The sequence below is a fragment of the Sphaeroforma arctica genome (assembly GCF_001186125.1).
Source record: "Sphaeroforma arctica JP610 unplaced genomic scaffold supercont1.1136, whole genome shotgun sequence".
Classification (NCBI taxonomy): Eukaryota; class Ichthyosporea; order Ichthyophonida; genus Sphaeroforma; species Sphaeroforma arctica.
In genome coordinates this window covers 1-12,206 of record NW_014039422.1, presented here as the reverse complement: position 1 = coordinate 12,206, position 12,206 = coordinate 1, and the positions used below count along the sequence as shown (strand labels likewise).

The following is a 12,206-nucleotide window of genomic DNA, read 5'->3' as shown; positions in this document are numbered from 1 at the left end:
TGAATGGTGTACTCTCAGGTACTTTCCTGGTGGAAAATAATACTTTCTTGCTTGGCAGCAACGCTGTGAGGGAACGCTTGAAAAAACCGCTGTCTATAGTGGTGCTGACATAACAGTTGGAAGTAGTGATTTTGAATCGTTTAAACCAAACTCCCACGTTCAAAGTATACTCCTAGAAGTTAGTATAGTACAGAATCTCACGCGGTTACCGTACACCCGCTAACATCTCAACCCACTTTCACTTCCCATTTCCCACTTTCCACGTGCTAAAACACACTTTCATCTTCCAGACAACTCTCAAATGCATGCGAATGACATGCCTGACATTGGAACTCGCTTCGCACTCTTCACGCTCTTTCACCCTGAATCCTCGCAGCTGTCTGACGATTCTAAGATAGGGGACTCGTGTACGGTGGAGGGGAGGGTGTCTATCAAGAACAGCACTGTAGGCAGCCACACCACCATCAGAGCCAATGTCAAGCTCAACAACTGCGTCATCATGGACCACGCCGAAATCGGGGCTGGGTACTGTCTATTCGGAGAGTGTACATTTGTAACATGTCACACGGTTTTTGGGTTTAAAACATAGTGTTCTCAATTTTTTTGCACAGTACTTCAAAAAAAAAAAGGTGTTTAAAGCATAGTGTTTTCATATTTGTCGTACTTCATTTTTGGGCCGTGTCGGATTTGTCGCACATGTTCTGGTGCATGGTCAGTCGTAATCCCGTTTTGTTTGTATGCGCTTGTTGATGTCAAGTTGCGACCGGCCGACATATAGCGGAGACTGCCTGTCCGCGTACGACCGAAAGGTACACTATCTGTGCCTGATAGAACCATGCACTCCTTATCTATCGCATGGCACGGGTGTGTATTTGAGTGGTTTACTGCTTCGTATGTATATACACACATACCATTTATCAACTTCATGGACTAGATCATATATAGATATCCCTCGCCGCATGGGGGTTTGTACAGGATATCCAGGATTACCACAACACAGTGCTGAGTTTACGGTTTTAACACCCAGTTGGCATACCTCGAGTGCATGCAGGTCTTACACACAGAACTATCTCATCCTTTGTGGGCACCTGTGTATGCACCCTCACAAGAGCACCTACTCTAGACACACCCGTTGGCCACACATATGGAGCAAACACCTGTATGCAAGCAATAGTGCAATTTCCCGGTCAGATAGACTGAGTGTGGGGGGGGGGGCGGGTATATGTCGATGGACAATCATCCTCACACACCTGTGTGTCTATATGGCTGTACATGCGGCCCGTTGCATGTACCTGTAGTACGTGCCTTTCCTATCCCTCAATGTAACTCTAACCCTAACTCGACTTATCTGCACGTGTGTGGCATGTATTCTTTGCATCTGCAGGTCCATACTAAACAACACGATTGTGTGCAAGAACGCATACGTACAAGCAGGGTGCACACTTAAGGACTGTCAGGTGGGCGAGAAGTTCGTCATCGACGAAGGAAGTATGTGACTCAAGATTGTGCGAGTGTTGCCTGTCATTTAGGAACGCTGTGGGGTTTTGGCCTCTGGGTTATGTATGGTTTAGATTGTGTGAGTATTGCCAGGAATTTATGGCCATTATAGCAGGTTTGGATGTAGTGATCAGCGAGGAATGTTAGTATACACGTGTGTGTACGTATGGTGGTTTCGAATTTACACGGAAGAGTATGCACGTACGAGTTTGCATGCATTGAGATGTGCGCCTACCTGTAAGTGGTCTTCAGTGCCCGAATAAGTTTGTAGCTGATTCTGAGGATACGTTATGTATATATATATGTATATATATATATATAAATATAGATATAGATATAAATATAGATATAAATATTGATATAGATATTTAGATATATGTATGAATATATATATATATATATATATATAATGTATAGAAATATATATATATATATATATATATGTGTGTGTGTGTGTAAGTGTCAGTGTGTATTTGTGTGCATGTATATATGTGTGTATATGTATTTCTTTGTGTGCTTTTGTATATATATGCATTTATGTGTGTATGTATATAATATATATACATATATATATATATTATATATTAATATTTTGTACAGGTGTGATTATATTGAATTGAATTGTATAGGTAAATCTAATGATGAACGATTTAATGACTTATTGACGGACACCCAATCTCTTTCTTTTTTCCGTGCAGTCGAAGCTGAATCAGAGAGCTTTGTAAACACTGTAGGCCTTCTCTCCATTTAAGAGGATCTTCCTATTAAAGTATTATCAGTACGTCAACTGTCTCATTGGAACCATTTTATTTCATATCAAATGAAGCATTGCCAGTGCTTCTGGTGTAACGAACCTAATTCATCTCATCTGTAGATTGAATCGACACTTGCGAATGTTTTATCGTCGTTGAAATCCCAGTGTATTCGTTGCTGAGAAACTGTCTCCGTAAATGTATGATTGTTCTTGAACGGCCGTTCAAAAAAGTATGCCCGTTGTGCGTGAATGTACACGGTGCATCAGTCACCTCTCAGTGCTGTTCCGTTCCAAAGGCAAAAACTGATACATAGTTTTGCAATAGGCATTATTAAGTTCTTGATTTTTTTTGGAAAGTAACGTGGGTTGTCGACGCGTGTCGATAGAACCATTCGGGTTCGTATGACAGTGCTGTTGTTGCGATGTTCCAGTAACATTCACGTTTGAACCGAATTGTTCGCACTCTGGTGAATGTATGCCACGCACAACGGCACTAAATGTTCTCGAAAGCTAGAGTACTCCGCTCGTATACTCTGCCGTGGGTGGACATTTGCCTATCGTTAGAAGTGATTCATCGTTACCTGACTTTGTAGCAAATTCAAATAGACCCCTGCATTTTGGATATCTTGAAAGGTTTTCTTTCACTATTCGTTTGTACTCGTCGGTGCGCATAATATTTCCTGTGAGTTAAGAGCAGCGTTTAGGAGCATCAGTGTTGGGCATTTATATTTACTAGCTGTGACGCGTGCTCGATTGGATTCAGTTCGTCACAATTAATTACGCGGTGTATGCCCTCCTCCGATACTGTTTCGCGTCGGGTGGTCTAGATTCGTAAACTCGATCGTAGTATACCGCCCTCTCTGCCGGTTGCGGTGCACCTTCGAATTCCACACCATATGGTTCAGATACCTGTGGCAATCTCTGATACTTGGCGCGTTCTGATTTGTGTGGGTGGTTGGCCTGCGGCAATGATCTGACACGTGCAGCAGGTGACTTAGAATGAACAAGGGCAGTTTGACTGAGCAGAATTTGGCTTTGCTTCCGGATTGGTTGCTGGGCCGAAGTGTGTGTGTACTTTCCCGGATTGTTCACCGGTGGAGTATAGAAATTGTATTTCAACCGGTCATTCGGGATACCGTGCCAAGATAGCGAACTGTTTATGTAGGAAGAGGACATTTCTATAGTCTGCATGTACTTATCCACGGGCCTATCCATTGATGTCTGCCTCATAAGGCCAGAAGGAGATCTGGACCTCTCTTGTTCCTTTGCGTGAGACGAAACATAGTGTTGTTGCCGCGAGTCTGCGTGTTTTGATATGAATAATTTCTGATCGGGACCACGGAGATCAGTACCAGGCTTGACAATATGTAGTGATTTCGTCTCTTCTGACCGGACTCGTTCGCTAATCGGACTAGCCATTGGCGCCGGAGAAGATAATGGCACCTTAAATGTTGTCCAAACAGGGCCGGTGAATGTATCATCCTTGTGATCAACTACATCAAAACTCTTTCTTCGAAGGATCGAAGTGGTTGCCGGTACACTACCTTGGAATACACTCTGCTCTAGATCTTCATTCGCACGCTTGCTGCTATGCATAGCCCATTTATTGATATCTGCGACGTATTCCCCGTCATTGGGTATGACGCCAGTCTCAGTTTCAGATTTGTTCTGTGTGCCGGTGGCAACGACAGGCAATTCTGATACAATATGATATCTCCCTGCCTTAGAACCACTTGATGAATTGATAACCGGGGTTCCGAGAGGTAATATCCCACTCGATGTGGTCTTCCTTATTGCATATCTCTTCCTTTGCTTCAATTTATTAGAACCTTCTTCATCATTCAGTGGTATTGTAATATTCGCATCATTTTCACGTTCGCTCCTACTGACTTTCCCATAGCTGAGAGCACGTACAAGTGATTTAAACCCATTTGGCATTGTCATGGTTTCCTATATGGCCTTTTCAGGTGCGATTCGTGACCTATTTATGAGTGTACATGACAGACTATCAGAGATGAGCTCTATCTAGAATAGAAAGTGATAGCAGCTGAGGCGATTTTATTCAATTGTGGCCATCGGCTCTTCGATTTTTTTTTATATACACTAGATTTCTCACGCTGAATTTCTCATTGAACCTTGCCCCCATGATTCATGCAGTCCTTGTGGCCATCCTGAGTATAATCTACTATCAGTAGTTCAGTTATGATTATAGGTATTCGACTCGCACGCACATGACACATGACAAGTGTGGTGATAATAAAACCATCGACAGAAAATTTTATCAGCAAGACTTGAAGATGTACAGCAACAATCACTTACTCTTAAAATTATTATCACTATCAGACACAATTGAGAATTTGATACTGATAAATAAACGTCTATAGAAATGTCGAATGACTGGCTGGAGTCAGCTCCTGAGTGGCTGTGCGCTGTATAGACTATATAGTCAGACTGCAGAGTGCAGAACCGCAGACTGCAGAATGCAGATGATGCATCTCATTTACTCACAGACACAACTGTTCGCCCGCCCATTTTTAAAGAAAATAAATTATAAAGTGATGGCCTGGTAAACGACATTGAGATGTCTACTTTTTTTATACTACAAACGAGTTTCCGACCCGTCGCAATATGTCTTTACTCTTTCTCCCTACTAGTAGGCCAAACCGCCAGTGCCGTGACGTAAATATAATATCATCCCTGTTGTGACTGTATGTAGTAAATAAAAGACATGCGGTCTCGACATTTCGGGCCATCGAGGCTCGGGGTATGAAGCAAATTATAGTTTTCGACGGATACTCGTAAATAGTACGAAACTGTCGAAAAGTTCATACTGTTCTTTTTTTTCAACCATTATATTTACCATGCCAGCTCAGAGCAGCTCTCCCCGGGAGGAAAAGACTCAGAACTTTAGAAGGAGAGTGAAAACACTGTCACACTGTGACTGATTACTGGCAGTGAAGAGAGAAATAAAAATAATAAAAATTCCTTCTCATATTACTCTCAGGATACGAGTAGAATAAACTATTACTCTCCCATAGTCAGTAGAGAGTATCTACAATCTACAACTAGCAACCGCAGGTGATAAGCTACACGTTTTAGAAAACGACAGATATTAATGCGACGTGTCGTTGTCGCATTGGTCGCGATGGTCATATTTGATCATTTCGACAGGCCCTATTTTCGGGTTTTAGTGACCAATCACATGTTCCTAATCTTAACATTTAACATCTATTCAATGATATTCCCGTATATTAAAGACAGCTAATCATATCACATCGGCGTTTTCGACCGCCTTTATTTGTTGGGCGGGCTATTAAGGAGTTTCAGTTGCTACTTGGCCTGGCTGACATCCTGACAATACGTATTTAGAAACTAGTAACTACTATCTTAGTATTTTTAGTATATTATTAAACTGCATATGTGTGTAGCTATGCGGTGTCATTATTCTATAGTACTTCACCTTTAACATCAGATACAATGACAAAACAGTCGTGCCCTTCTGCCAGTTACTTCAAGGACAACCCTAAATGGGGCATAGTCAACAAAAGACAAAGGTACCAACCGTCGCACCACAAAATTGACATCTCTAATGTCTCCAAACACTTAAAAAGTACTAACGGTTACACCATAGACACTTAAAAGGTACTAACGGTTACACCATAGCTGTCAACCGACGGCGACATGCCGCTTTCATCTGCGACACGTCGTTTATGAATACGACCAGTTTCGATGCGACATGTCGTTTTGATAGGCGACGCCAAATTCATTGCGACGTGTCGTTTTCGCATACCAGATCAGGTGATAAGTGGAAGCCTAAGAAATATGAGAAAATGTATACATATTTAGTTTATTTACGTAGGTCGTAGGTAACGTAGCCTTCAAATTTCATTTATTATTATTTTTCGACTATCCGAGTATCCGACTCCGTATGGTGCCGGTTCAAATAGTGCAAAATAAATAAATCAAAAATATATATTTTCTATCAAAAAAAACCCCCGCACCGGGCGAAATTTTCATTCTAATATGAATTTGAAAACCCATTTTGCAAATTGTTTTTGCGATTTTCAAAACAATTTGGGGCCCCAATTCTTTTGAAAAATCGCAAAATAATTTGCATATTAATGTATTTATTTATAGTTAAAAGTTTTAGATTGCTGTGGGATTATTTAATTTTTGGATTGTCTGACTCTGTGAGAGATATTCTATTTTACTCCGTCTCTGGATTATTTGGGCGGCATTGACAATTTCTGAATTTAATGCACACGTAAAAATCGGTTTCTGGATTGTTTTGAAAATCCCGCACTGGTGAATATATAATTTGGATAAGCTGCCAATAAAACTCCACGAACTGTCCTTGGAAAATTCATTTTATTTCACAAATTAGTCTTCTTCATTTTTTTTTAAACAAACAACCCATAATTGAAACAGAAAAACTGAAAAATCATATTTATGGTAATTAGCCTTCAAAACCCCCCTTTTTGTTAAAATAAAAAACCCAAAAGCAAAATATACATCTTTTACTGTTTTATTTACATATATGTACTCGAGAGTCAAGTCTCAACTACTCATTCACATTGTTCAATTGTATTTTGTATAGTGTATACTGCATGGGTACGGAATATAAGTTCCAACTTTAATGTTAACTTTTTGATTTTTAAAAGTTATAACTTTTACTTAGGACAAATCAACTACAAAGTTATTTTCGAAACTGCACTCAATAAGCTGTCTGATCGTTGAAAATTTTAGGCCACGAAATAGATAATACGTAATCAAAAGAGATTGAACGTTTCAGTTGTGACGACTGTCACCTGAGTGACCTGGAAAATGCACCTATCAATTTATGGAAGTGTACTATCGAGATATAAAAGTTGCAACTTTAATGTTTATTCGAGGCATAATAAAAGTTACAACTTTTAACGTATTGAGCTTAGGTGTATACGGTGTAGTGAATACTGTATAGGGTATACTGTATAGTGCCTACTGTATACATTACGTCATAGCTGTACTGAGTCACTGCCCAGATTGACTAACTCACAACTATTTGTCACTCAGAGTCGACTCCGAGACTACTCTTTTTCTTTTAGTGTGATACTTACTGATTTTTCATAAATATATATATATATATATATATATTAAATATGTACATTCGTCATACATAGGCTATTCATTTTTTTAATCATTTATTTTAGAAAAATAAATACAACTATGTAATAAGAATGAAAATATATTGAGGGCTATTTATGAAAAAAAACCTAAATATTTATTGATAATAAAAAACACATAAATAATTAAATATGTATTTTAATCTGGATTGGTATACGACAACGACGTACACCCCTGAAAAAAAGTCGTCGCGACATATATGACATTATTGTCATGTCTCGATATGGGTATGTAGGCTACGATACAGCCACCAGCAGACCAGCCGACACCATATCGCGACTGGCATGTCCTACAAAATGTCGCCGCGACATGTATGACATGTCGTTTGCCCAAATGTCGGCATCGTTTACCAACCCAGGTATTTATTTACTGCGCGAGTCTGTGACACTGCGAGTCTGTGACACTGCGAGTCTGTGACACTGCGAGTCTGTGTCACGGTGAGACTGTGAGTCTGTGACACTAAATAAAATAGTTGTTTTTAATTTTATATTTTTTAAATATTTTTTTTAAATATTATGCGTATGTAACCTTCTGAAAATAAATGGAACATTATGTATATCAGTATTTGAAGATTATGTGATACACAGATCGATTTTACTATCTGAAATGAAAAAGATAACAGATGTTTGTTAGCTTGACTAATATTCGTGCACAAATGGCCCTGATCTTAGAGATTGTCGTGACTGAAATGGATAGCCTTCTCCGAAAAATAATGATATTTGTGAAATGGGGGTGCCAACCGGGCCATCCAACATCTCAACCCTCAGCCTCAGGTTCGACCCAGGTGTGTCTGTCCCAATGGGTGCCGAGTCCTTTGTCCTACGATTCCAGGGTAAGATTCATTCTAAAGTCCTCATCGCCAGTCCAAACCGAAATAGAAGACATGGTTACCTTTACAGTGCTACACGTGCAGGTTGATAGTATCGCTATTACAATAAATACGACATATAGTCGTGACAATTTGCCAGTCAAATATTTTCGTGTGAACTATATGAGCGCACAGCCGCACACGCTATCCGACGTCAATGTATGTTTTAGTCATGGCGGATGTTTGATACGAAAACAGTGCCGCGCACGTCACACCGATACGTCTGGAGGATGATAATGACGTATTTGTTGAAGACTGAATTGTTTAACCATATAGAACAATGTATCGAGTATCCTTATTTAATTCTCTATTAGGGGTTTTATATACCTTACTTGCCAGATGGGCTCAGACGTAAGTGTAGAGCGTGTTCTTTTTATATGGAAGCCTTTGTATCAAAACTATATGACAATTCTGACCAATGTCAGTTCTTATTTCTGTACCTTGCTAGGTATCGAACAGTTGTTGTATCTGGAATATTATTAACTGTGTTGATTTTGGCTTTAAAACATGAATTGTATTGCGACAGAGGGAACGAGTTACTATGAACTGTTTACTAATGCCGAAAAGGTAGCTACACTGTTGACGACTCGGAGGTAACCGACATTCAGTGTTCAAGTATTAAATCCCTAATTTGCTGATTCAAGCGTTCACGAGACGAAAGCGAAATTCGCTGTCTTACCTTTATACTACACGAAGGTAGCAATATAGAGGTGCGTGAGACACTTGCACAGCGATCTGTTATGCTTCACATAGCCAGGATTGGTAACTATGAGCATTGAATCAAGCAGCTCAACTATAGTGAATACATACGGTTGAAATGACGTAAACCTGTTTCTCAATGATACTGCAAGGAAATTGTACCTGCAAAGTCTAACAGATTTAGTTGGGCGCTATTTGGTCTTCTAGATATGACAATAGATCTGATGTATGCACCTATGACAGCTGCAATGGCACTCGTGTTCGAGCTGTGCGCTGCTGTCAAATATCCTCTCATCTTGATGGTTCAGAGTGACGTATAAAGCTGTTTCCTGCTTTGCGGAGATGACCCAAATTTCTTCGAAGCTAGTTACGTCAATTACAAGATTTTTCATCAACCACTTCGCTTTGCCCTGCTCCAGTGTGTATACAACCACATCGGCAACAGTGCTCTACCAAGCCTACTTCTCACACATTGATGGTGGCTGTTGCCCATATTCCTCTATTCGTTAGTCGTCTCTTGTACAGTCAGAAAACGGCTGTATTCGCGTATAGCCCATACTATGGGACGGTAAGGGATGGGGGCGGTGAAATTAGCGCATACTATAGTAGCTTCATATAATCGAAAACAAGTAACTGCATATTGCTAGCCTCCCTTCATGCCATATTGTCGGCGTGTGCCTACTGTCCAGGACCTCCCGCCCCCTCCCCGCCCGCGCTGGTGCCTGACTGCTTATTGGCTCTACCCTTCAAGTAGTAGTCAATGTACACTATACCTAAGAAGCCGTATCGCCAATGTTCAAGTCACGGTTGGCAGACCTGTCTGGAGTTTCCGCGAGACGTACCCAACTAGTTGGTATCACACTCCTATATGTGTTCTACAGTGCAGGCCACTCGCTCGGAATCGTCCTCTCGGAAACATATAGAAATACCTGCTGCCAGATCAAGTGAGCATTGCACCCAAAGTACCCTATGAGAAGTAGTAATTCTTCACAGATGTAACATACATCTGTTCAGGACAGTCCAAGGGCCTCCGCGGCTTCGATACTGCTCTGAAATTCTCTCTTCTGATTGTTTATCCACTGATTGTTCAAAAACAAAGGCGTGAATGTAAGTACAACATGTCAGCAGCACCACATCGTATCGACTTACCTGCAACAATAAATCCCCAACATAGCAACACGCACCCAGCAAGACTACAGCATTACATTGTATCATATTACACACACCAAAATATTAAAATAACCTCCAAATGGTACAGGTATAGGGATAACAGATGACCATGGTTGGTTAGCACGACAACAATATAGCTAATAATTCGTGCTATAAAGTAGTGATGTCTGAAATTAAAACATTCATATATCTGCGATTAAATGGAATGCTGTTGTCTCAATATCCTGCGATTCAAGGTAACGCCGTCGACTCGGATTTCATACTGTTACTGGGCCAGGTGAGACCTTCAGCGGCTTCAGCGCCCGCAATGGGAGTATAAGCAATTCTGGTACATGGATTAACTCTTAAATAGCACATACCATTTTGTCGTCGAACAATTTGTCAACACTCTCTGGTCCGTTGCCAATGGAATTCATCTTTTGACGGCAACTGCGGAGGGGCGGGGGGTGTATGCGCATGCTTGAGTAGCGCAGATGTGTGTACTATGTCATCTGTGAATGTATACGCATGTACAGCTCAAGAAATAGTTCTTTGTTTGATCTGTCAGGTGTATGTTAATAAGGCTAAAATCAACTGCAGTCACTTGTGTATTCGCTACATCGAGTATGCTATTGTACTGTTGGAAAATTCTAAGTTATATACATTCTTATGTCTCAACACATTGCCAAATGAGCTGTATGAAACAGCAGTTAAATATACAAGTACGAACGTATTTAGGTATGGCGGTACAACATAGTCAATATTTGAATGTTAAATCACCTAATGAGAATGTACAAAAGCATAGACAGGCGTGTTGCGGCAATATGTCGATTAAAGGCACCTGTGGCCTTCAAGCCTAAATTAGCGATGTGGCTTTGTCTCAATTTGACCAGACTCGTACGTCCATCCGGAAGAATTTGAAAACCATCTTCAACCCAGATACACTATCACACCTACAGAATGCATCGATGGTGCCACTGCAATTGTTTGTATTGCCACGTCACAGCTTGTACACAGTTTAGATACATATGCGAACATACCGTTGGAGTAGAGTGTATGGATAGTGTTTGAGTTTGTGGTATGCCAGGAGACGTTTTGCGCATGTGGGGCCGCAGTCAAACTTCCGCAGCACTCTGACGTTTCCATTGGCCGTACTATTTATAGATCTCAATACCCCGTTTTCAGTAGCCGAGGCGTCACCAAGACTGAAGCAGGTCTTAGTCGTACTGGTGTCGTTCGCGTTGGTCTTGATATCTTGGAGAGTGAGGGGATCGTATTTCCCGCCGGAAAACTGTACCATCAAACTGGCCGTGTGTTTGGACCTTCCACACGCCTACCGTATGCAGGACCAGAAAGTACAACAAATGTACATGTGCATGTCATTGCACAGACGACATATAATAATAAAATAGTGTTTGATACGATATATATATAAATCCGTGTCTACAATAAATGCACATAGACTACTATACAAAACATGCCTATATTCACAGGCGTGCATGCTGACGGCGCAAAAAAACTTCCGTAGGGTCGAACACTATGCGTCTAGCCAATCTGGCAGGTATAACCTAACTCCTCCTAACGTTTACGCAACATTGGGGTAAGATGTACAACAATTGACTTCAATCATGTCATCTGTATTGTGTATGTTTTTTTGCTCTCACGTTCAATATACACAAACACGAATACATTCAGGGCAGGCTAAGATATTGTATATACAAGACATAATTGTTATCTGGATACACTACTATACAGATAACAAATATATATACATGGTAGAAGATTGCCCCTGTACATATACTATACATGTATTATCGGGTCTGATCATACAATTTATGCTATTGTATATATGCAATATAGTTACTACCCTGTATGTAAAACAATATTATGCATATAACCAAAAATAACATAAACATCGAATGATACCGTACGCATGTATTCGGTAGTGATGCACGAATGAGCTATATACACGCATCAAAACTACTGTGGGCGCGCACACGCAGATGCAAATACGCACATACAATTACATTGCAAGTACCCCGGGATGGATGTAGAAATCTGTACATTGGTGTTTAT

The 12,206-nt window shown here is 40.5% G+C and overlaps 3 protein-coding genes across 3 annotated transcripts; 1 reads left to right on the top strand and 2 right to left on the bottom strand.

The window, feature by feature from the left end:
- Positions 1-301: 301 nt before the first annotated feature.
- SARC_10100 (hypothetical protein) lies at positions 302-589 on the top strand (the record flags this gene model as incomplete). Its single annotated transcript, XM_014295867.1, has 1 exon — positions 302-589. The coding sequence occupies one exon, from the start codon at positions 302-304 to the stop codon at positions 587-589; it is 288 nt and encodes a 95-aa protein (XP_014151342.1).
- A 2,439-nt stretch (positions 590-3,028) lies between these two features.
- Positions 3,029-4,195, bottom strand: SARC_10099 (hypothetical protein; the record flags this gene model as incomplete). The annotated part of the gene is made up of 1 exon (XM_014295866.1): positions 3,029-4,195. The coding sequence occupies one exon, from the start codon at positions 4,193-4,195 to the stop codon at positions 3,029-3,031; it is 1,167 nt and encodes a 388-aa protein (XP_014151341.1).
- Positions 4,196-8,996: 4,801 nt separating this feature from the next.
- SARC_10098 (hypothetical protein) lies at positions 8,997-11,644 on the bottom strand. The gene is made up of 3 exons (XM_014295865.1): positions 11,171-11,644; positions 10,511-10,580; positions 8,997-10,060 (listed from the first exon to the last, which is right to left on the bottom strand). The coding sequence occupies exons 1-3, from the start codon at positions 11,428-11,430 to the stop codon at positions 9,992-9,994; spliced, it is 399 nt and encodes a 132-aa protein (XP_014151340.1). The 5' UTR covers positions 11,431-11,644; the 3' UTR covers positions 8,997-9,991.
- Positions 11,645-12,206: the final 562 nt, after the last annotated feature.

Bases quoted from the DNA above. Each gene is read 5' to 3' on its own strand.
- SARC_10098 (XM_014295865.1), bottom strand. From the start codon at position 11,430: ATGGTACAGTTTTCCGGCGGGAAATACGATCCCCTCACTCTCCAAGAT. The intron at 10,581-11,170 runs GTATGTTCGCAT...GCCCCTCCGCAG, and splicing joins CCATACACTCTACTCCAACG to TTGCCGTCAAAAGATGAATT. The intron at 10,061-10,510 runs GTATGTGCTATT...TTGAACAATCAG, and splicing joins AATTGTTCGACGACAAAATG to TGGATAAACAATCAGAAGAG.